Source organism: Artemia franciscana, chromosome 3 (assembly GCF_032884065.1).
Source record: "Artemia franciscana chromosome 3, ASM3288406v1, whole genome shotgun sequence".
NCBI lineage: Eukaryota > Metazoa > Arthropoda > Branchiopoda > Anostraca > Artemiidae > Artemia > Artemia franciscana.
The window spans coordinates 35,592,616-35,618,649 of NC_088865.1; the positions used below are offsets into that span (position 1 = coordinate 35,592,616).

The window sequence follows — 26,034 nt, forward strand, 5'->3', positions numbered from 1 at the left end:
TAAAATTTTAGCAACTCCGACTCTGAACATGATATCTTATTTTTCCTTCGATTTCCTTATAAATAAGAAAAAATGGATAGGGGGTGTTTAGCTTTTCATGCGTTTAAAAACGATAAAGAAATATTATAATATAAAACCGTGCTTATAAAATCCTGATTTGAAAAGACAAGAGTGCTTTAGTAAATAAAAGCAAAATTAAAATAATGAGGAAGCCATATTCAAAAATATGTAAGAAAAACCTATTCGTTGCCAATTCAAACCATCACCAAATTTTTCTCATGTTAAAGTAAATATCATGAATTCACAACACAATTTTTTTTCTGAAAGGCAAGCAGAAAATTGCTTTGTATGGTAATATTTGCTGTTGTTGTAAAACCCAGGCCTGATACCTGAAACTTAGTAAGTTTTATGACTGTAGCCTTAAGTGGTATATTTTTACATATGTGGACAGTAATTAGTTTCTTAGTAAAAACTAAGAAATTTACTCTATAATAATTGTTTATTGGGTGGAATTAGAAATTTGATCCCCAATGGTGGCTAGAATTATGCTGAATTTTCAACTGATTAAGCTAAGTTCCTCCGATTGTGTCGATGTCGTGTTAATCGCAAAATTATTTAGGGAAAACTACATTTTTTTGGGTAAAATTCTAAGTAAAAATTTTTTCTCTAAAGACGCGAATAATGTGTTTCACAGGTTCAATCGACTTATTCGTTCTTTTTTTTTCAGGTTTTTGGGGTTTTAGCATTTATTTGAGTATGAACTTTTATATTCGTAAAGGATGTCCCTAGTGAAACTGGTTAGAATTAAAAAAAATAACATAGGAAAAAAAACAACCAGATTGAATAAAAAAAAATTTCAGAGCTGCTCCCGAAAATTTTTTAGGATCTATTTAAGCGTAAAATAGAAATAAAAATAATAATTTAAAACGCTTATTCCCTCTGGGTGATTAATATAAAATTAATTAGATAAAGAGTGCATAGATAAGACCCTAGCAATAAGATTTAATTTTTAAAGTTTAAGCTTAAAAGTTTTTAAAGTTTCAAAGAAATAAGATGTAAAATTCACTAGAGTATCCTCGAACATGAAAGTAGCATTAACGTAAAAGGAGTAACTACGAGCAATATAAGGCTGAACGTTGAAATAACCTAAAGAGCGTAAGAGCTGAGAGGTTTATTTGTGAAATGAATTGAGTATTAGATATTTTTTGGAACTTAATTTCTTGTAAGGCTATTTTAGAGAATGTTAGTTACACTTAATTCTAGTGACTGTTGTTTTGGAAACCCATCCGTTTTTCGTTATCAGAATTATACTAGGCCTACGCAAGGTGGCAATTTTTTTAGTTAGTGAGATTTCAATTTTCTGTCCATTCATCAGTTATAAATATTTATTTTGAAGAATTTGGTGAGAAAATACCAGACAATAACGCTATATTCCAAATCCTCTCATATCTGATAGGTTTGACTTACAGATCTGACATTTGCTGCCCTATATACTTCCAAAATACATGATTTATATACTTTTCTACTCTTTGTACATGTCTTGATCTTTCTTTCACATGCAATTTTATTGATGGTTTCCCCACAGGCTGCAATGTAAATTTATAAATTTACGAGAGGCATGCTAGAAATCATTCGTCATATAACTATAACAGTTTGTAAGCTAATGAGGAAGAACTCCCGTTGATATAATTTGAGATGTCTAAGGTTCTTACCTATAATGCATATTGGTTTGCGTGCAAAACGCACTCTTCCCCAGAAACCCATATACTTTGAACGACAACCAGCAGACCATAAACGAAGTAGATATTCAACACCGAAGAAAAGCACTAAAGATATTTCCTGCAATGGGGGAAAGGTAAACAGTTTGAAATAGTCTTTCAAAACTTTGCTCACGCAAGAAAATAAACATGACAGTACAAACACTAAGGAATTAATAGATGTAAGATAAGAAGAAAGTCTTTTATGTGCTTAAAAGCACAGAATTTGGGGATTTGCTCACTGTATATAAACAAAGAAATGTTTATGAAGTACGAAGTAAGTTTGCAGGTCAATAAAAGAAAAAAATGTACCTCAACAATTTTGTAAGATTAACGCTTTGTTCTTTTTTTCTTTTTTCCATATTTTAAATGTTTTGGTATCTTTACTTTAATTAACAAATTCTGCTCTATAGGCTTTTTTGTGCTTTTATCGACCCTTTGTTTCTATTTTTTCTCCTTAATGCATATTTCATATTTTTCATACTATATACTTCTTTCACCATATTCTTTCCTCCTTTTTTTGTAAAGTAAAAGCGTCTTTTTTTCCTTTACTGAAAACTCGATGCCATACAACATAAAAAAGTGAATACTATGGCATATTTTTTGGAAACTTTGTTTCGGCAAAAAAAGAACACGCCGGAACAAACACTAGGTAAATTATATATCTCTATGGAAGCGAAATTCTCCACCATAAGCAACTAAAGAGATTTTCGTACTATATAGAACAAACTATCAGTTACCCAAGTGAGGAAAATGCTTAAAGGATTTTGTAATATCTTCAACTCGATCCATTGTTTTCCTCTTTCGTTATTAGCACTTTTGTTTAGTCAAATTTTCATATATTTGCTTTTATGCTGCTAATATTCTTTTATAGCCTTTATCAACCCTTGGTTCTATTTTTTCCCCTTATTCCATACTTCATAAATTTTGCTTGGTATCTCTGGTTTTTTTATCATATGTTTCCTTTTTTGTCAAACAGTTCGTGGTAACGAACTGTAGTAAAGAGCGACCCGGCTCAATAGTAAACGAAACTCTAAAAAACGGAATTTCGATGCTAAAAGATATATCAAAAGAATCGGAACACCCCCTAAAAGTCATAGGATTTTAACGAAAATTTTAAAAAAAAATTTCAAGGTCCAATCTACAAAAATGTGGAATTCCGTATTTTTTGCCAGAAGACAAATCACGGGTGCGTGTTTATTTGTTTTTTTGTTTTTTTTTTTTTTTCCCAGGGGTCATCGTATCGACCAAGTAGTCCTAGAGTGTTGCAAGAGGGCTCATTCTAACGGAAATGAAAAGTTCTAGTGCCCTTTTTAAGTGACCAAAAAATTGGAGGGCACCTAGGCCCCCTCCCACACTCATTTTTTTCCCAAAGTCAACGGATCAAAATTTTGAGATAGCCATTTTGTTCCGCATAGTCGAAAACCATAATAACTATGTCTTTGGGGATGACTTACCCCCCACAGTCCCTGGGGGAGGGGCTGCAAGTTACAAACTTTGACCAATGTTTACATACAGTAATGGTTACTGGGAAGTGTACCGACGTTATCAGGAGGATTTTTTTGGTTTGGGTGTGGGGTTCAGGGGAGGGGGCTATATGGGAGGATCTTTCATTGGAGGAATATTTCATGGGGGAAGAGAAATTCAATGAAAAGGGCGCAGGACTTTCTAGCATTACTATAAAAAAAAACAATGAAAATATAAACATGAAAAAGATTTTTCAATCGAAAGTAAGGAGAAGCATTAAAACTTAAAAAGGAACAGAGATTATTACGCATATGAGGGGTTTTAAAAATCCTTTAGCATAAAGAGCGAGGTATTTAGGAGGAGATAAACACTTCACTCTTTATGCTAAAATTTTTTTTAATAATTTCAACTATTTATTCTACGGCCTCTCTGATTCAGGGGTCATTCTTAAAGAATTGGGATAAAACAAGATTTAGTGTGAAGAGCGAGGTATTAACGAGGGGACCAGCCCCCTCATATATATATAGTCAAAAATATAAGAATATAAAAGTTTGTTACGTAAGTTAATTCTTAAGTTACGTATTTTTTTTACTAATAAAAACGTTCGTTAAGAATAAAAGATCTAGGTGCCTTTTTAAGTAACCGAAAAATTGGAGGGCAACAAAACCTCCTTCCCCACCCCTCATTTCTCAAAATCGTCTGATCAAAACTAAGAGAAAGCCATTTAGCCAAAAAAAGAATTAATATGCAAATTTTATTTTAATAATTTATGTACGGAGAGCCAAAATCAGACATGCATTAATTCAAAAACTTTCAGAAATTAAATAAAAAAAACAAGTTTTTTTAAATGAAAGTAAGGAGCGACATTAAAACTTAAAACGAACAGAAATTACTCCGTATATGAAAGGGGCTTTTCCTCCTCGACACCCCGCTCCTTGCGCTAAAGTTTGATTCTTTCTCGCAACTCTACTTTTTAAAACAATAAAAAAGTTTAGCGTAAGGAGCTGGGTGTCGAGGAGGAAAAGCCCCTTTCATATACGGAGTAATTTCTGTTCGTTTTAAGTTTTAATGTCGCTCCTTACTTTCATTTAAAAAAACTTGTTTTTATTTAATAACGAGTAAGATTCATCTTCGCTATACAGAAAATCCGATATATTACAATGTTGAAGGACACACATTTTGAAATATGCCTTAGAAACTTTACTTGGGTGTGAAAAGAAACATGACATGACAAGCATACGGGAATTCATGGATGTAAAATAACAAAGAAGGTTTCTAAGCGCATTGTGTTCACAGTATTCGATTTGCAAATTTTCTCATTTATTTAACAAAGAGATTTTCATAAACATAAAAAAAAACTTCGGATGAATAAATATATACAAGGGATTTTTGAATATCAACACCTTCTCCTATAGTGATGTTTCTCCTTATTCCGTATTTCATAACGAATTTTTTGCTGTCTGCAGTTCTTGTACAGTATTTCTTTTCGTTTTTGTAAAGGATCAGAAATTAAATAAAAAAAACAAGTTTTTTTAACTGAAAGTAAGGAGCGACATTAAAACTTAAAACGAACAGAAATTACTTCGTATATGAAAGATGCTGCTTCCTCATCAACGCCCCGCTCTTTACGCTAAAGTTTGACTCTGTCTCTCAATTCTTCTTTTTAAAACAGTAAAAAACTTTAGCGTAAAGAGCGGGGCGTTGATGAGGAATCAGCATCTTTCATATACGAAGTAATTTCTGTTCGTTTTAAGTTTGAATGTCGCTCCTTACTTTCAGTTAAAAAAAAACTTGTTTTTTTTTATTTAATTTCTGAACGTTTTTGAATCAATGCATGTTTTGATTTTGGCTCTCCGCAGAGGAATAATTAAAACGAAATTTACATTTTTTTTTTTTTTTGGCTAAATGGCTTTCTCATAATTTTGATCGAATGATTTTGAAAAAAAAGAGCAGGGGAGGAAGCCTAGTTGCCCTCCGATTTTTTGGTTAATTAAAAAGGCAACTAGAACTTTTAATTTTTTACGAATATTTTTATTAGTAAAAGATTTACGTAACTTATAAATTAGCTTACGTAAAGGACTTTTGTATTCTTATATTTTTATTACATATATGAGGGGGTTCGCCCCCTTGTCAGATCCTCACTCTTTACACTAAAGCTTAAATTTTGTCCCAATTCATTAAGAATGACCCCAGAATCACAAAAGCCTTAGAATAAATAGTTGAAATTACTAAAAATACTTTAGCGTAAAGAGCGAGGTATTAGGAGGAGGTGAGCCCCTCAAATGGGTAATAATTTCTGTTTGTTTTAAGTTTTAATGCTGTTCCTTACTTCCAGCTGAAAGAACTTTTTCATATTTATTTTTTCATTTTTTTTTTTAAATAATGCTAGTAAATCCTGCGCTCCCTTCATGGAGATTTTCTTCCCCCATGACAAATTATCGATGGAAAGTTCCCCCAGCATATCCCCCTCTTCTCAACCTCTCCCCCAACCAAAAAAATCCTCCTGAAAACGCCTGTACACTTCCCAATAACCATCACTATATGTAAGCATTGGTCAAAGTTTGTAACTTGTTGCCCCTCCCATGGGGACTGTGGGGGAGTAAGTCGTCCCCAAAGACATAGTTATAAGGTTTTTCGACTACGTTGAATAAAATGGCTATCTCAGAATTTTGATCCGTTGACTTTGGTAAAATAATTAGCGTGGGAGGGGGCCTAGGTGCCCTCCAATTTTTTGGTCACTTAAAAAGGGCACTAGAACTTTTCATTTCCGTTAGAATGATTCTTCTTGCAACATTCTAGGACAACTGGGTCGATACGATCACCCCTGGGAAAAAAAACCAAAAAAAAAAACCAAAAAAACAAATGAACACGCATCCGTGATCTGCCTTCTGGCAAAAAATACAAAATTCCACATTTTTGTAGATAGGAGCTTGAAACTTCTACAGTAGGGTTCTCTGATACGCTGAATCTGATGGTGTGATTTTCGTTAAGATTCTATGACTTCTAGGGGGCGTTTCCCCCTATTTTCTAAAATAACGCAAATTTTCTCAGGCTCTTAACTTTTGATGGGTAAGACTAAACTTGATGAAACTTATATATTTAAAATCAGCAATAAAATGCGATTCTTTTGATGTAGGTATTGGTATCAAAATTCCATTTTTTAGAGTTTTGGTTACTATTGAGCCGGGTCGCTCCTTACTACAGTTCGTTACCACGAACTGTTTGAAAATTCTCATTTTCGCTTGATGCTATGGATTGTAAAAAATAGAATTTCGGAAATGGTCTTTCCAAATTTTGCCAAGACAAAAAAAGAATATGACAAGACAATTACTATAGGATTTATTGAAAGAAGATAATAAAAAATGCTTTCATGCGCTTTACATTTAAAGCAGAGAATTTTAGGTTTTGTTCACTGTAATTGAACAAACAGATATTCATGAAATATGAAAGGATAAAGCAGCTCTTTATTAGAAGAAATATCCCTAAAGGATATTTTCTTGCATCAATCACTCTGTTGTACATTTTATTGTTCCTACTTCCAATTTGGTATTCTATTTTTAGTATATGTAGTCTTTTTTCAATTTTCTCTCATTTTTGGTGGGAGTAAGAGATATTTTTGCCTTACTACATAATCATTACTTCGCTGTGTACAAAAAAAACATTTTGAAACTATCTTTCGAAATTCTGCTCGTGCAAGAAAAAAGCACAACAGACAAATCAAACAGATTGTTGTAACAAACTGTAAGTAAGGAGCGACACAGCTCAGTAGCATGCAAAATTCTAAAAAATGCATTTTCGATATCAATAGGTATATCAAAATAATTGGCATATAATGCTGTTTCCAAACATGTAACTACTACTATTACTACTAACAACTCTCTGCAGCACAAAGCCACCTGAGGCCAACACAGCTAAGCACGCTCCTCCTCCATACCAATCTATTCAAAGCTTCCCTCTTTACACCTTCCCAAGAAGTTTCCATTTCCTTTAAACCTTTCTTTATGACATCTTCCCACCCCGGACGAGGACGCCGTGCTTTCCATTTAGCCCTAGACGGTTCACCAAAAAGGAAAATCTTCGGCAATCTGTCATCCTTCATCCGCAGAAGGTGCCCTAACCATCTCAACCTTTCTTTCATTATAGTCCTAGAAAGCGGGATTGAACCACACTTTCGTACAGCCTACTGTTTGAAATACGATCAGTCAGCCGGGTATCCAGAACAATCCGTAGGCAATTTAATCTGGAAAATATCTAGTAAACATACAAATATATAAACATGTCAAAACATACAAATATATAAGATTCAGTAGATTTAGTGTTACCCATCAAAAGTTATGGGTATAAGAAAATTTGACTGGTTTTCGAAAAAGGGGGAATCACCCCGTTAACATCAAGGAATCACACAATCAGATTCACTGCATTCACTATTGCAGAAGTTTCAAGCTCCCACGTACAAAACTATAGAGTTTTTTTTTTGCCAGAAGAAAAACACGGATGAGCGCTTAGTTTTTTCTTTTTTTTTTAAGGGGTGATCGTTTCGAGCCAATAATCCTAGAATATCAAGAAAGGGCTAACTCGAACGGAAATTGAAGTTCTAGCACCATTTTTAAGTGACCAACAAGATTGGAGGGCAACTAGCCCTCTTCCATCTCCTATTTTCCTTAAAGACGTCCAATCAAAACTTTGAGATTGCCATTTTGTTCAGCATAGTTTAAGAGTACAGTAACCATGCCTTTAAGAAAAACAAGAACCCCTACAGCCTTTGGGGAAATGTCTGCGAATCGTGATAATTTCCCATCGTTTACGTATAGTATTTGTTTTTGGAAAGTTTACAGACATTTTTTGGGAGGGGGATTTTTATCTGAAAATTTTCTAAGGGGAGAATTCTCCGTGGGAGGATTATCATTGGGGAGGGACGTTTCTGGGGATTGAGCTTTCCAGTGGAAATTTTACGCTGGGGGAATTGGCCAGAATTCATATACGAAATTCTTTTTCTTTGTCTTACATTCTATTTGTCGATCCATTTTTTAATGTTGAGACGTTAAGAGGATTTATCCAGAAGGGGGAATTTTTACTGAGTTAGAATTGTCTAGAGTATCGCTTCGTAGGGGGGTGGGTTCTGAGGTAGAAATCCTCCAGAGAGGAGTTCTTCACGTTATAAATTCTCCAGATGGAATTTTCTGCATGAGGAACTTTCCACTTTGGGGAGGGGGAGGGAGAATTGGCGAGAAAAATTCTCCACTAAGAAGGGGAATTTTCGGCATGATTTTAGAAACAAATATCATTAAAGATTTTTTTCAAATGAAAGTGCACCAAGAATTTTTTTTTTTTTTTTTTTTTTTTTTTTTTTTTTTTTTTTTTTTTTTTTTTTTTTTTTTACCTGGAATCGTCCACAAGAAATTCCTGAGTAGGCTTTGCAGCTAGATTGAAATTTCTTCGGGGAGTTTTCTTGGCGGTGGAGGGGTATTTTATTTGGGAAGAACTTTCCAGGGAAGGATTTTCCGAGGAGGAATATTATTTTCCATTGAAGGGGAGCCGGATTTCCTGGGACTATTTAAAAATTATCAGAAATTAAATAAAAAATGTTTTTTTCATTGAAACTAAAAAAATATTCCTTGACCTTTTGTCCTGATTCTTTAAGAACAAATCTTGAAACACAAGAGCCGCTTAATTAGAATAAAAAACCTTTTTAAATTAAAAAAAACTTTAGTGAAAAGAGGAAGGTATTCAGGAGGGAGCAACCCACTCATATACGTAATGGCTTCTGTTCGTTTTAAGTTTTGATTTTTCTCCTTACTTTTAGTTGAAAAACCTTTTTGTTTGGTTTAATAATTGCTAAGATTTATCAGGAGAAACCTATAGAAAACCGGATTTGGCGTGATTTGCATTTACGGAAACATTTTTGCAACTTGTCAAAAGGAAGTTCAATAAAAAGAACAGAATAAACAGCATTAGATTTTTTCATTCGTTTGTCGATTTGCAGTCCATTGTCCTTCTTTTTATGTTTTCAAAGTGGAAGCGAGACTTTCACTTGATTGAAAACTCGATACAAGGTAAGAACAAGAAAGAAAATATATTTTGAAACGGTCTTCTTACTCTTTGTTCACGTAAAAAACAAAATCTGTCGAACCGAAGTCAAAAGAATTTACTGATACAAGATGAGAAAAAAGATCTTAATTATCTTTATCATTCCTCCATTTAAAACCCAAATTTACGACTTTGTTCACAGCATTTAAATATAGGGATAAACTTTGCATAAAATATGAAACTAAATATGATTCTAAAATTCTCTAGGAATTTTTGATATTGCAGTATCCGTTCTTTTTATCTTGATCGGAAGTTCTTTTCCAATTTGCTTTTTCAGCCTTTTTCAAATTTTTACCCATTAAAGAGGAATTGCTAAAACACGAAATGAAACGGTAAGCTCAAAAGATAGTATTTTATTCTTAAAGAGCCTTTCACATAGCCGCTTTTATTGGATTTTCTTTCCCACATGCCATAAGCTGCCAGTGCACAGATATGGTTCTTTGCCCTCTACACCAGTCTGGGTTGTCTCACCCCCTCCTCTCTCTATCTAGCTTTGGTTTGTGTTTGCATAGACTAAAGTCACTTTAGAGCACGAAGACATCAATGCCATAACATTCGTGTCTTCAATCTTGTTTCTTGCTCCTTAGTCGTGTCGAAAATATTAAGTTAAGATAATTTATGAAGTAAAATCAATTCAGTTAGAAGTCTAAAACTTTAGAAATTTAACTTTACAGCGAAGGAATTTCCAGCTAAACTTTTGACAATGCTACTTGCATCATAGACTACAAAAAAGGTTTTTTGTTTTAATGAGTCAAATAAACTATTGGCAAAGGCTAAGAGGTAAATACCCTAAGTGATAATGGGATTGGTTTATAGGTTTGGGGGTTTCAGATAAAGGACCATTGTTTTAAACTATTCTTGCGTAGGATTGTTCAGAGGCTCGAAGGAACCCATGTGTATGTGTAGACCCAAAGGATTCCCTGGGAATGAGCTAGGATACGTTAAATCTCTTGGTGACAAAACACTGATAAAATGGTGACTTGGAAATATTCGACGAGACTCAAAATTTTTAGGCGACTTCTAAACTAAAATTTTGCTTAAAAATCACAGTTTTTGATCACATTTTCATTTTGCAAAAAAAATGCGATCGGTGATGTGAAGTATTTTCGTCTTATTTGGGTGCGTTTCTTCAAGTATTTGTGATTGTCTAATGATCAAAACAGACTGTAGTTACACTTTTGGATGCTTATATAATTATATACGACCACGAAGATTCAATTTGGGGCTTCCTCAACTTTTGAACGTAGTTCTTTTAGTCTACCACTCCAAGCCTAGATTGGCCTTAAGGATTTTGCCAAACTAAAATTTTTCCGACTGTTTATGATTATCTAATGACCAAACCGACGGCCGTTACCCGTATTTTTGGAACAATAAAACGTGTCCAGTTCATACTATGTAGTACTTTAAAAGACGCATCTCGCAAGTGGCGTGACTTTTCGTTTCTCGATGCATCCGCATGAAAGTTTGTTAAAACTATACAAAAAAGGTGAAAGAGCAGACTGAAGGGGAACGATAAACAGGGAGGGATGGAGACGTGCATTTCAAGAGTTTACTGAACTCCGCCTATATGGGGTTATACTACCCACTGCATCACTAAATGCCGTACTACTGACGGTAGTCTTTTGCCAGATACGAGTCTTCCGAGCTAGAGGGATATGCAAGCTTTTTTTTATGATTTTTCTTTCTATATCCCGGATATTTGCCTAACTCATTCAAAACAGTTTCTTCTAAATTATTCAAGCAAATTTATATGCCTCATTTTAATATAACAAATGATTTTTGGCGTCTGTTCTGCTTAAATTAAATTGGTTGTCAAATGCTAGGACGACTTAAAAAAAAAACAAATAAGATGCGTCGTGCAAGAAACAATGGTGGAGTACATAACTCCTTCGTGTAGGAGGTGAACAATCTCCTATTAACCAGTAACTCCAGGAAACGAACATTTAAAAAAAAGAGAAAAAAACTGATCTGGTTTTATTACGGATTACTGGATTACAGATTACCGGATGTGGGTTATTGTGCTATCCTGCTTTGCAGATACAAAGTCTAGCACAAATCCTAGGCTTATCCAGTCAATTCAATTGCATTGCCATAATCAATGAAAATCAAACAGTTCGTGTTAACGTGGTAAGCTAGAAGTAAGGAGCAGCATTAAAACTTATAAAGACAGAAATTATTACCCATATGAGGGGCTCACCTCCTCCTAATACCTAGCTCTTTACGCTAAAGTATTTTTAGTGTTCAACTATTTATTCTACGGCTTTTGTGATTCAGGGGTCATTCTTAATAAATTGGGACAAAATTTAAGATTTAGTGTAAAGAGAGAGGTACTGACGAGGGGGTGAACCCTCTCATATGTGTAATAAAAACATGAGAATAAAAAATTCTTTACGTAAGCTAATTTATAAGTTACGTATATCTTTTACTAATAAAAAGATTCGTAAGAAATTAAAAGTTCTAGTTGCCTTTTTAATTAACCAAAAAATTGGAGGGCAACTAGGCTTCCTCCCCCGCTCTTTTTTTCTCAAATCATTCGATCAAAATTATGAGAAAGCCATTTAGCCAAAAAAAAATATGCATATTTCGTTTTAATTATTCCTCTGCGGAGAGCCAAAATCAAAACATGCATTGATTCAAAAACGTTCAGAAATTAAATAAAAAAAACAAGTTTTTTCAACTGAAAGTAAGGAGCAACATTAAAACTTAAAACGAACTTAAATTACTTCGTATATGAAAGGGGCTGCTTCCTCATCAACGCCCCGCTCTTTACGCTAAAGTTTTTTACTGTTTTAAAAAGAAGAGTTGAGAGGAAGAGTCAAACTTTAGCGTAAAGAGCGGAGCGTTGATAAGGAAGCAGCCCCTTTCATATACGAATTAATTTCTGTTCGTTTTAAGTTTTAATGTTGCTCCTTACTTTCAGTTGAAAAAACTTGTTTTTTTAATTTAATTTCTTAAAAGGTTGATTGTATTTGATGTATAAAAGTTATAAAGGTAAAAACTTAAAAACAAAATTCAGTGAAGTGCAAATTATGTTCTAGCTTTGGGAAGGCGTAAGGGGTTTTGAGCCCTACTCGAGTTAATTTCTGCTCGTTTTGAGTTTGACCTGGTAATTTATTGTAATTTCCATTCGTTTTGGGTTTCATTTATTTATCGACGGTGATGTATGGTAAAGTTTTTTTTAACTTTAGCCCTCAATCCGATTTCATTTTAGAATTTCCTTTGACAAAGCTAGAAAATAGATTCGTTCCTTGCCACAAGAGTTCACTTATTCTGATCGATTCTTAGCTAAGCCACTTTTTAAGAAGGTAAATGGGAAACTCAACTTTCTCTGGAAACAAATAGGAATATCGTATATTCAGACAGTAGTCCCTGTTTTTCTATTTGGTTGAAGAATAACAAAGATAAACAATCCCGTCTTTAAGTCAACTAAATGCCATATATTTCAAAAACATTAGATAACTAAAACTTGAATTTAAAACCTTCTTCTTGAGTGTATTTTTTTGCATTTCTATCTTTTTTCCGCAACTAATTTTATCTGCTTAAATCAATGCTTCTTAAAACTTTTTTGAAATCTCCCAAAATTCTTCTAAACTTTACCCTAAGTTAGATTGTTCTAAACAAAAGAATTTATAAGTTCTTCCGTTTATAATGAAGTAAGTTTTGTAAAATTTCATCCAGGTTCCAGAAACAATTACTTGACACACAAACTTTAACCTTCATGATACGAGGATATTATAATAACTTGGGGAAGAAATCCCACGAGTACTCAGAAACTTAACAAGACAGAACTTAATTTAGCGGTAACATCTCTGAAACTTTGGGATTCGGTTCAGCAAACATTTTTAGAAAAGACCCTAATGTCGATCAATTTTCGCTGCATGAAAAGGTTTATAAATTAATGTTAAGAAGAGTAAGTCACTTAGACAAGGAATAAATGAGGGTGAAGAGGTGATGCTGGTAACAAGAAAATCGATCAAGTTGATATTTTCACTTACCTAAGTAGTATTATTAGTAAAAACGCTGGAAGCAGCGAATATGTGAAAATTATAATAGCGAAGACGCAGGGTAATTTATCATAGTGTCCTAATTAATAATATAGTCTGAGATCAATACTTAAAAAAAAAAAGAAACACAAGGTGAGACTGTTAACACTTTCTTACAAACTGGAATTGGTGGAATAGGGGGAAAATAAGCTAGAACAAAATAAAAATCTTATTCTGGCATAGTAAAATTATACTCAGCGCAATGGAGAGCCGGTGCTTCTCTCCTGAGAAGATTAGAATTGCACAGGAAGTGAAAAATGTTGTAAAACTCAAAATAATTTTGAGACTTTTCCCAACAAAATCTTTATAATTATTCAAATACCTCATTCGGAATTTTAGAGAAATAAGATAAAAACGTTTAAAAAAACAACGCGGTCTCACTGAAAGGTGAACTATCAAATCAATCACTCTGATGACCATGTACCGCGAGTTCCCACTATTTATCAACAAAAATACAAGATTTCACATTTTTCAAGTCAAAGATAGTTCAAGAACAGTTTCTTTATATTCTTTTTCTAGATGTGATCTTCCCAAACCAATAATCGTAAGATGCTTGAGAGTAGGCTAATTTTTCAAAGGTAAATTTTGAAATTTAGAGCCTGTTTAAGCAACAAAATATCGCCCCACAGGAGAGTGCCGTTATTCCTTCTTTTATACTGCAAATAAACAATTCTGACCAAAATAAGGGCAAAATATTGAGGAGTAAACAATTAAAAAGAAGTTCGTTCATGTTTGTTTGAATCCCTTTTATCGTATATATTTCCATAGATTGTTTCTAATTGGATGTTTTGAAGATTCTAAAAGTTAAATGTCCGTTCCCATATTGCAAAATTTTACCTCATAGGTAATTATCTCATAGCTCATTAGAATGTAACTAGAAAATCTAAAAAAGTGATGCAGCACTATTTCTAAAGGAAGTCCATAATTTGAAGCCAACGCAGGGATATTTTTTTTTTCATTTTTCATTGAACAACAAAATTAAATGGGTTTTATAAAAATGGAGAGATTTTTGAGTTGTCCAAATTCTATAAGGGAAAAGCCAACAGGGGAACATTTTTTCTCTTTATCCTCAATTTCGAATACAATGATGAGATACTTAACAAAAATTCGGATAGAAAATCTTTTATCTTCAAAGGAGATGCCAAGAGCTTGTCATGAACATTAAATATAAAATATATTATCATTGACAGGGATTCAAAATCGAAATAAAAAGAAAGAAAAATGTCGATTCTTCAACGAGCCATGGATTGAGTTGGTGTTTTTGAAAATATATCCTCTGAAGAAAAAAAACCTTTCTCTCGTTTATTTTGGTTTCAACAGTCCTCGCAATAAAAGAGAATGTAAGAAATCTGATTTCTTTCGTTTCCGCAGAAAGTGATCCTGGCCACGGTTGAAACATTATGAATGTTCCTTGAAATATTTCTTTTAGTTTTTATCTTATTATATATAGTGTAAAGACAACCAAACATTGGTGTTAATTCTAAATATAAAGCTTTCATCAAGTCCAGACTCTTATATTATAAGTTAAGTTATAAGTAAAAATATTTGGAAAAGGAGACTCCCCGGTATATCTTTCTTCTGTATTTTTTTTGTGTGGTAAGGTACCATAATAATTCTCAATTATTTAGAGTTAATGTTCCAATGACTATATTTCTTCACAAGGAAAGTTTTTCTTTTACAAACAAAAAGCTGTAAGCTTGATTATATTTTTTAAACTTGTATTTTGAAAAAGTAAGATTTATTTTAATTTTGACAAGTTAGACTTTAGTAAAAGAAAATTTAACCTCAAAAGGATTCAAGCGTTCAGATTTTATACATTTTTTATATTAGCACAAAAAAACAGCTAAGAAATAAAGGACAATTATGAAGAGCATCAAGAACACAGTAAAACTAAGTAAAATATTTGGTTTTTTTTATGGAACCAGTTGACAGCGGCGTAAAATTTCAGTTCTTAAACCAATTTAGATACAAATGAAAGGGATATACATGTCTTAAAGTCCACACTCTGATAGTTCCTGTTAGTAAATTACATAAAAAAAAACTAGTTTTTCTAGAAATATGAGAAATATGGGATGGGGAAGGAGGCCTAGTTGCCATGCAATTTTTCGGTTACACAAAAAGGCAACTATAAATTTTAATTTTTAACATATTTTTTTATTAGTAAAAAATATACGTAACTTAAGAATTAACTTACGTAACAAACTTTTATATTCTTAAATTTTTGTTATGTATATGAGGGGGTTTTTACCCACGTTAATACCTCGCTCTTTACACTAAATCGTAAGTTTTGTGCCGATTCTTTAAGAATGACCCCTGAATCAGAAAGGCCGTAGAATAAATAGTTGAAATTACTAAAAATACTTTAGCATAAAGAGCAAGGTATTTATCTCCTCCTAAATACCTCGCTCTTTATGCTAAAGTATTTTTAGAACCCCTCATATGCGTAATAATCTCTGTTCGTTTTAAGTTTCAATGGTACTCCTTACTTTCAATAGAAAGAATTTTTCCATGTTTATTTTTTCATTGTTTTTTTTTATAGTAATTTTAGAAAATCCTGCGCCCTTTTCATTGCCCTTAACCATTATTATATGTAAACACTGGTCGAAGTTTGTAACTTGCAGCCCCTCCCCCAGGGACTGTGGGGGAGTAAGTCACTCCCAAAGACATAGTTATTAAGGTTTTTGACTATGCGGAACAAAATGGCAATCTCAAAATTTTGATCTGTTGCCTTTGGAGAAAAAATGAGCGTGAGAGGGGTCCTAGGTACCCTCCAATTTTTTTGGTCACTTAAAAAGGGCACTAGAACTTTTCATTTCCGTTAGAATGAGCCCTCTTGCAAAATTCTAGGACCACTTGGTCGATACGATGACCCCTGGGGAAAAAAAAACAACAAACAAACAAATAAACACGCACCCGTGATTTGTCTTCTGGCAAAAAATATGAAATTCCACATTTTTGTAGATAGGAGCTTGAAAATTTTGCTATAGGGTTCTCTGATGCGCTGAATGCGATTGTGTGATTTTCGTTAAGATTCTGTGACTTTTAGGGGGTGTTTTCCCCTGTTTTGTGAAATAAGACAAATTTTCTCAGGTTTGTAACTTTTGATTACAAAGACCAAATTTGATGAAACTTATATATTTAAAATCAGCATGGAAATCCGATTCTTTTGATGTATATTTTAGCATCAAAATTTAGAGTTTCGTTTACTATTGAGCCGGGTCGCTCCTTACTACAGTTCGTTACCACGAACTGTTTGAAAAGAAAATAATTCGGTATTTCGGGGCTTCTGACATCATTACTCCTTTGCGGAAGTTAGGCTCAACATTGGAAAAGGATTATATTTTTTCTCTGGGGCCCTTCCACCTCTTGGTTCGTTTATTTTCCCGTTAGTTTTCACCTGTTTTCTCTTTATAGTTGTGTTATCTCTTAGCAGTTCTTTCGTTAGTTGAGTTATGGTTGTGGTATATATGTTTTATCGCTCGTATAGTTGTGTTATTTTCAAATTATACTCCCTAATAGAGAGGCTCCAAACACCCAGTATTGTATATTGAGCTCTGAATTTGACGTTTTTTTCTAACGTGACCAGATTCGTACTGCGCCCTGCGCCCTTTTCATTGAATTTTTCTTCCCCCATGACATATTTCTCCAAAGAAAGATCCTCCCACATAGCCCCCTCCCCTCACCCTACCCCCAAAACCAAAAAAATCCCCCTGAAAACGTCTGTACACTTCCCAATAACCATTATTATATGTAAACACTGGTCGAAGTTTGTAACTTGCAGCCCCTCCCCCAGGGACTGTGGGGGAGTAAGTCATCCCCAAAGACATAGTTATTATGATTTTCGACTATGCTGAACAAAATGGCTATCTCAAAATTTTGATCCGTTGACTTTGGGAAAAAAATGAGCGTGGGAGGGGGCCTAGATGCCCTCCAATTTTATCGGTCACTTTAAAAGGGCACTAGAACTTTTCATTTCCGTTAGAATAAGCCCTCTTGTGACATTCTAGGACCACTTGGTCGATGCGATGACCCCTGGGAAAAAAAAAAACAAAACAAACAAACAAATAAACACGCACCCGTGATTTGTCTTCTGGCAAAAAATACAAAATTCCACATTTTTGTAGATAGGAGCTTGAAACTTCTAAAGCAGGGTTCTCTGATACGCTGAATCTGATGGTGTCATTTTCGTTAAGATCCTACGACTTTTATCCTACGACTTTATTTCCTAAATAAGGCAAATTTTCTCAGGCTCGTAACTTTTGATGGGTAAGACTAAACTTGATGAAACTTATATATTTAAAATCAGCATTAAAATGCGATTCTTTTTATGTAGCTATTGATATCAGAATTCAATTTTTTAGAGTTTTGGTAACTATTGAGCCGGATCACTCCTTACTACAGTTCGTTACCACGAACTGTTTGAAAAAGGATATGATTCATTTATCGTAGATTAAGAAATGCCGAAATCCACATCACGTATATTATTAGATATCAAGCATCAGAAATCGCTTCTTATTTTAGTATACTTAATGAGAATAAGGCCCAAACAAAGTATATGCCGAGCACTTAAGGGTGACTTCAAAATTATGGACGACAACAGCGTCAGTAATAGACATCCCTATGCATCCCACACGTACTTTGGGGAGCGGTATTCAACTTTTAAGTGTTGTTAAAGTACAGTTCTTTCAAACTAAAAAAAGATTGAAATACAGAACAGCTGTCTTCCTCTGTGTAAAACGAATCTGATAAAATACAAAAAAACATAGTATTGGTAAGCGACAGTTTGGAAGAAGTTAATGTTAATAAAGGCTTTTCAAAGTAGTTTCTTAATATTTAAGTTTTCTGCTTCGTAGTGCAATGGGTGAAAACAATTTTGTGCAAGTTCGCTGTAAAAGTGTAACATTAAAATTGAAGAGGAAAACACATCTTTCGCAAATCCTGTTTTTTTTTCTATCAACAGGTGAGACTAATGTGAATTAGGCATAGCTCATGAAGCTGAGTTCTTCAGAAAAAAACTCACCATATAGTAAAGAGTTTCGTGAGCAAGTTCTTCATATGTATCAACTGTAGATAAAACACTGAAAATGAGACATATCAAAACAACAAGGAATCTGAAAAGAAAGAAACAACCGTCAGATGCTAAAATAAGGTAATCATGAATCGTATCCAATTCCAATTTGCCTAAACAAAGTTCTTCGATACATGTGAATTCCTCTCTCTCTCTCACTTCTTCTCTATGTATCCCTCATTCTCTCGCCATTTCATTAAGATATATTTGGTATTTTTTAAGGTTTGTTATTTTGTTTGTTAAACTTACAGAACTTTTGAACTACAAAAGTCTAAACACTCAAGCTAAAAATTTCACCGGCACCCGAGTACCCGGCACCCGAAGAAGCATACTATTAGAATGTCTGTAAAAATACTTAACCCCCGAAATCCCCGGGGAAAGGCTCGAAGTTATGAACTTTGCCCATTGTTTACATACAGTATTTGGTTATTGGGAAGCATACAGACGTTTTCAGGGAGATTTTTCTGGTGGGGAGGAATCATGGGTGGGGAGATCCGTTTGAATCATGGGAATGCGAAAAATAAGAACAGCCTCACCCTCGGAAGGCCCTTTTCAATTGTTCTCTCTATTACGTTTTCCATTTTTTTTTAAAAGGTTTGGTGGGTTAATATTTCGCAACAGTATTATTGGTACGCCTATTTTCAGTTGTACCGTGTGTGGTGGAAACCCTGGGAGATCCAGGGAATATAAAAAATTCTGATGGATAGTTAACCGCTTCATTTGATTTCAGAACTGTGTTGACTGACTGCCTGGTCTCGAATCTTGGCCAGAATAATAATGTTGATTTCGTGGACGTCTTTGTTCTTGGCTGCCAGAATAGCTCGTTCACTTAGCCATTTATGATTTTTATAATTGGTTAAAATATTTGGAAATACCTTTTCAACCAAGTCATTTTTTGACGTCACTAAATTACAGAATTCAGGAGGCAGTTGTATACGTCATGAAATTGAGTCAGCTGGGAGCTTTCCGTTTCCAAATGCCAGCAACTGATCTGAAAATATTTCACCAGAGTGATCGCTTTGCAATCGGACTCGCATATTTATAGTTAATTTTAATGTCTTTGCGTGTACCCATAAATTAGAATTTTTCAGGCAAGCATTCACTCCACCCGCAGGTGTAGATCTAGGAATAACAGGTAATGTTTGCCTGAAATCTCCCGCAAGCAATATTAATGTGCTGCCAAAGGGTTTGAAATTTCCTCGCAAATCTTGCAATGATCAGTCAAGAGCCTCGAGCGATTTTCGTGTGCCATTGTGCACTCGTCCCAAACAATAAGTTTGCATTGCTGCAATACTTTACCCATCCCAGATGCTTTGGAAATGTTTCACGTGGAAGTTTCTGTAGATTGCATATTCAGAAGCAATTTCAAAGCGGAATGAGCAGTTCTTCAACCAGGCAAAAACGTTGCAGCTATTTCCTTTTTTCTTTCCTTTTCTTTAGTTTTTGTCTTTTTATTTTTTATTCTTTTTTATTTTTTTATTTTTTAGTTTTTTCCTTTTAGTTTTTTCTTTTTTGTTTTTTTTTCTTTTCTTTAGTTTTTCGCTTTTTTAGTTTTTTTTAGTTTTTCTTTTTTGTTTTTTCTTTTTTTAGATTTTTGATGTTTTTCAGTTTTTCTGTTATTTTATTTTTTTATTTTTTTTAGTTTCTTCTTTTTTTAAATTTGTATTCTTTTTAGTTTTTTTCTCTTTATTTATTTTTTTATTTTTTTTTAGTTTTTTTAGTTTTTATCCTTTTTTTCTTTTTAACTTTTTTAGTTTCTTTTTCCTTTTAAAGTTTTTTTTCTTTTATAGTTTTCTTTTTCTTCTTTATTTTTTAGTTTTTAGCTCCTTTCTTGGTTTTTCTTTTTTTAGTTTTTTCTTTTTTAGTTTTTAGTTTTTTCTTTTTTTTTCTTTTTTTTAATTCTTTTTTAGTTTTTTCTTTTTTAGTTTTTTCTATTTTTCTTTTTTAGTTATTTTTTATTTTTTAGTTTTTTTCTTCTTTATACTCTTTTCTAATTTTTTTCTTTGGTTAGTAGATTTAGTTTTCCTTTTTTTTTGGTTTATCTTTTTTTAGTTTTGTCCTTTTTTTGTTTTTTTTAGTTTTGTGTGTTTTTCATTTATTTTATTATTTGTTTGGTTGAATACAGACAGACATATACAGATGGATAAATATGGATTATCGCAAAGTGACTTGAACTGGCATCCTTCGAATTCGAAAGAGAGGATCAAAGCAAATATAGGCTACTGCTTCTAAGTGTTAATAAAGATTGTATTACTGAATACTTAATTAATATAGAGTGGTAGAGAATATGGAAAAGAACTGAAATCTGTTTTTTTTAAATGATTGCCATTGAGCTTAGTTTTTCTTTTTTTTATTTTTTTCCCATTTTTATTTTTTTCCTTTTTTTCAGTTTTTTCTTTTTTTCTTTTTTCCTTTTCTTTTTTCTTCTTTTCTTTAGTTTTTGTCTTTTTCTTTTTTTTTCTTATTTTAGTTTTTTCTTTTTAGTTTTTCCATTTTTTTCCATTTTTAGTTTTTTATTTTTTATTTTATTCTTTTTTCTTTTTTGAATTTTTTAGTTTTTTTTAGTTGTGTTTAGTTTTTTTTCTTTTTAGTATTCTTTTAGTTTTTTTAATTTTTTTAGTTTTTTTCAGTTTTTTTAGTTTTTGCCCTTTTCTTTTATTCTTTTGTTTTTTAGTTTATTTTTAGTTTTTTTAATTTTTCTTTTTAGTTTTTTTTAGTTTATTTCCTTTTTTTAGTTTTCTTTTCTTTTTTTCTTTTTGGGTGTATTAAAAAATATCATTTGATAAGAGGGAAGTCTTTAGTACCAACTATTTATTTTGCCTAGATGTAGGGTATATATTACCACCTGCGAATTTTTTGCCTCAGTGCATGTATGTCAGTTCTCATCGAGGAAGTTTTGTGTTTCCTGCATTATCTATGGGGCCCTTAAGAAATTTATGCAATAGTGTCCTTCTAAAATTGTGATTTAATTTTCCGTTAAGATCAGGATGAAAGCAATTTATGTTGATTGGGATGCAAACTTTCCCAGGAAAAACTTATTTTAAATAGGCTAGGAATTTGCATTCTAATGGCTTGGATAATGAGAACAAAAGCCTAAAGGCAATCTTCATTACAAAAGAGAGAAATTCAGCGGGCTATGATATTCTCCCTTCAGAGCTGAAAAAGGAGAAAATAATGTTAACATGGTCTGTTAGCTCTCCGAAAGCCTTTATTTATTAGAAATCTAATAAATCTAATACAAGGCCAAGAAATCTTTTATATTTCCCTAGAAATAAACTTATAGGGCTTACTCAGACAGAGGCATAAACAAATCGTTGATATACGGTGAATATTTTGTCTATGTCATTAATACGACATAATTGCCATAACAAAGAAATAACAAATTTAGAATAAAATTTAAAAAAAACAGATATGACTTATTTTTTAAAGAGTAAACAAAAACAGCGCTGAAGCAAAACGATTAAATCCCAATCCAGGATATAATGAAAAAGAATTCAAATCCATTAAGTACTTCTACCAGGGCTGCATTCAGGATTTTTGTTTGAGGGAGGCTTACAAAAAACTTTAAAAAATATCAAAAAATGTGTTTTTATGCATTTTTATTATGTTTTTACTATTCAGATCAAGAATTCGGGACAGGGACGGGGGTTCACATCCCATAGCCCTTCCCCTGAATACAACCTTGACTTCTACTAAACTCAAAAAGCTACTAATATAAACCTGGTAATGAAGACTAAGAAGAAAAAAGGGAATTAGATCGAAGTTCACTATGTGTACCAAGTTGTTAAAAAGGCGTATTTGCAATATCTCATAAACAGATAAGAGTATTAAGTTTAAATTCTCAGAGAATCTTGAAGGGAATGTTTCACAAAATCAAGGCACCTTATGTGCATTCACGTTGTCAAAAAGGCGTATCTGCAGTATGTCAAGTACGTCCAAGGGTGTAAATAAAGAACTTAAGGGACAAAGCTGAAGCTTTGGGGGAATACTGGATGGGGAGGTCACACAGCTTTTAAATTTTGACTTGGGAGGACCAAGGGAATCTTATCAAGAACAATAAATGTCGAAGAAAAAAGGTGTTGTATTGATTCCTAGTGTTGTTTTTTTTTTTGTCTATATGCTAAAAATTACCGACTATGAATACACCTAAGGAAAATAACGAAAACCACTCTCTTATTGGACAAATACTCAAGTGCTAGCTTTTGGAAAGGCACGGCCACCTAGAGTCAATGGTAGGTTGACCATGAATTTAAAATTCACACAGACTGCCTGGAATGACAGGCAAACAAGGCTCGCCTGCCAATGGTCTGAGCCAGGTTGACCAAGAATTTAGATTCGACACAGGGCCGTTCATTTGCCTGGAATGAAAGACAAACAAGCGTCCAAAGCCTGGTAGTGGGGCCTCAACTAACTAGAGTGTCAGGCAAGTGACACAATTCACAACCCCAGATTTATTTATCTAACAAAAAATTCATTAAATATTAGCTCACCAATAAGTTGCCTGAACTTGTAAGGCAAATTGGCAAGGCACACCCCAAATGATTTGAAAAAAAAAATTATTTAGTAGCTTTAAAATTGTTACTCCTTTTTAATTTTGAGGAGATATTTTGTTTTTAATTATCCATGCTCGTTTTTAACATACGGAAAACGAGAAAAATAGGGGTCCATTATTCTTACTATTAAAAATTAATAATTTTCAAATATATTGCCTTTGAAACCTTACCGTCAAGTATTTGTGAGCCTAGTTAATTGGAAAATTGAAAAATGTTCTATATTTCTTGTTTCGCCACATTTGCTCAGGTCGATTTTTTCCTCTGATATTTGAGGTGCTTTTATTTTTGAAAATTTACAAGTTCAAGATTAGGTTATTTTATTATAAACCTTCAAGAATAGAAATGAATACACCTTCTACATATGTAAATAGGACAGAAATAGAGTCATTGAAGACCAAGAAGGGAGATATACAGTGAATATAATTTCCTGAATGAAAAAGAAATCATTGAAAAGAAAAATAAGATCAGTACTTTATAGTGATATTCGTACTATAAGTAGATAGGTCAAATCGGTTGTAGTTTTGTCTTGGAATTTGGTAGAGGGGGATCTGCTTCAGGAAACATCACTCCGATTTTCTTATTTGTCATTGAGATGCTAATAAGTGCTGGTAATGTCCTATTCCTTACGTTTTGAATTCACATACTAACCCACAAATTTAGGACTGTCTCTATGTAAAATACAATGCCTTCTCGCTACTTTTGGTTTTCTCAATATTTCTTTTAATGGTGATATTGATGAATAGGATACGAGGAATAGTGATAAATTGGTAATTGAGCTTAAGAGTAACACAAGATCAGGACTTCGATTGCAGTTTCTTGGAACTGCAGTCTGGAATTCTCTACCAGTGAGCATCAGGGCGGCTGAGCATCTTCTAGAATTTAAGAGAAAGTTAGAAGATTATTTAACGAGAAGTGATTGTAAGGGAGTATGTGGTTGTAAGGTTGCTAAAAATATATGTTAGCAATTTCTCTGAAACAGCTTAGAACTTCAGGTTAAAAGTCTAAGGGCGTGCTCAGAAAGGGTTACCAAACTAACCAAAAGGTGCACTTTGTACACTGCTACTGCTGCAACTTTTGCCACGACTGCTGCTACTACTACTACTACGACTACTATTACCAAGGCTAAGGGTGTGAAGTTAAAGCTTTCGGGGAATAGTGTTGGTCTAAATGAAAAGACAATCTTTGTATGCAGGTTGTCCAAAGGGTATATCAGTAATGCCTCAGGAACGGTTCAGGTTACTAAGTTGAAACTTTCAGAGCAGGTTAAGGGACATGCTGGTTAAAAGGGCACGTTATTAAGGAGTATATTTATTTGAAAACAAAATATATTTGAAATGTTTTCTCTTTTTTTTATTATAACAAATAAAATAAAAACTATTAAGACTTTCGAGAAGAATATCAGCATACGTTAAACTGTCAATCCGCATTCATTTATTTTTTTCAGTAATCTTGGTTATTATGGTGTTTTTTCCCTTTCTTGAAATTATACGAAATAAAAACACATAGCTCGAAATAAGCAATATTTTCAGTAAAGTGCAAATTTTTTCTGGTCTTTGAAAGGCCAGGAGGTGGTGGGATCAGTCCTACTTCTCTTAATTTCTGCTGGTTTTTAGTTTGACTCTGTTATTCATTGTAATTTCTTTTTTCTTTCGGGTTTCATTCATTTATTAATTATGATTTATGGCAGTTTCACATTTCTATGTAATCCTGCCTGAGCCTCTTGGCGGGCGTGCCATTCCAGAGGCTAGCTCCAAAGGCAGGAGTTCAGGACTAGGATGGATGTATGGGCGGATAGATGAGTGATAGACTTATCTATCAACAATTGAAATGACATCGTTTTTATACAATACTAGCTGTTGGGGTGACGCTTCGCGCCACCCCAACACCTAGTTGGTGGGGGCGCTTCGCCCCCCCCCCAAGCCCCCCCGCGCGCGTAGGTCGTTACGCGCCATATTAGTTACGCGCCATTGTAGTTGTGTCCCTATGTCCCACCTGTGAAAATAGATATATATATATATATATATATATATATATATATATATATATATATATATATATATATATATATATATATATGTATATATATATATATATATATATATATATATATATATATATATATATATATATATATATATATATATATATATATACTAGCTGTTGGGGTGGCGCTTCGCGCCACCCCAACACCTAGCTGGTGGGGGCGCTTCGCGCCCCCCCCAAGCCCCCCCGCGCGCGTAAGTCGTTACGCGCCATATTAGTTACGCGCCATTGTAGTTGTGTTATATATATTATATATATATATATATATATATATATATATATATATATATATATATATATATATATATATATATATATATGTTTTTAACTACGTAAAACTTGCGAATATACAACATTCTTTGCTGTCCCATTGTCTGTGCATATAAATAGATTGTCAGGTTTACCGACTCTTGAACATGTAACATATAATGGTCCATGGGAAAACAATCCGTATTCAGATCTATACCTCATGATTCTAATGATTGCCCTTGAGCTTTGTTGATGGTGATTGCTAATCGACCATTCCCTGAGTCGCCATCGTCATTTATATATCCCCCTGTGCACCCCGGCGTCCCCTTTGTAGTTATGTCCCTGTGTCCCGGTCGTCATTTATATTCCCTGTGTCCCGGTCGTCATTTGTGTCCCGGTGTTCCAGTCTGTGATTTCTCTTTGAGTGTCCCGGGCGTCATTTATATTCCTTGTGTCCCGGTGTCCCGGTCGTCATTTATATCCCCCTGTGCCCCCCGGCGTCCCCATTGTAGTTGTGTCCCTGTGTCCCGGTCGTCATTTATATTCCCTGTGTCCCGATCGTCATTTGTATCCCGGTGTCCCGGTCTGTATATACATTCGTTTTTTAGTTTTGTTTTTCTCCTTTATTTTTTTCCTTTTTTCTTTTTTTTCTTTTTTAGTTTATTTAGATTTTTAGATTTTTTAGTTTTTTTATTAGTTTTTAGTTTTTTTGTAGTTTTTACCATTTTTTTTAGTTTTTTTAGTTTTTTTTTTTTACTTATGTCCTG

The 26,034-nt window shown here is 33.5% G+C and overlaps 2 protein-coding genes across 2 annotated transcripts in view; one reads left to right on the forward strand and one right to left on the reverse strand.

Annotated features, from left to right (window-relative positions):
* The window catches only part of LOC136025221 (potassium voltage-gated channel subfamily KQT member 1-like), a 166,373-nt gene that overhangs the window by 133,748 nt on the left and 6,591 nt on the right, over positions 1-26,034 (reverse strand). The window contains exons 2-3 of the mRNA XM_065701042.1: positions 18,375-18,465; positions 1,713-1,839 (exon numbers count right to left, since the gene is read on the reverse strand). Coding sequence (XP_065557114.1) covers positions 1,713-1,839; positions 18,375-18,465 — 218 coding nt within the window. The remainder of the gene's footprint in view (positions 1-1,712; positions 1,840-18,374; positions 18,466-26,034) is intronic.
* LOC136025222 (histidine-rich glycoprotein-like) overlaps positions 1-26,034 on the forward strand; it is an 83,838-nt gene that overhangs the window by 20,355 nt on the left and 37,449 nt on the right. The window lies entirely within an intron of this gene.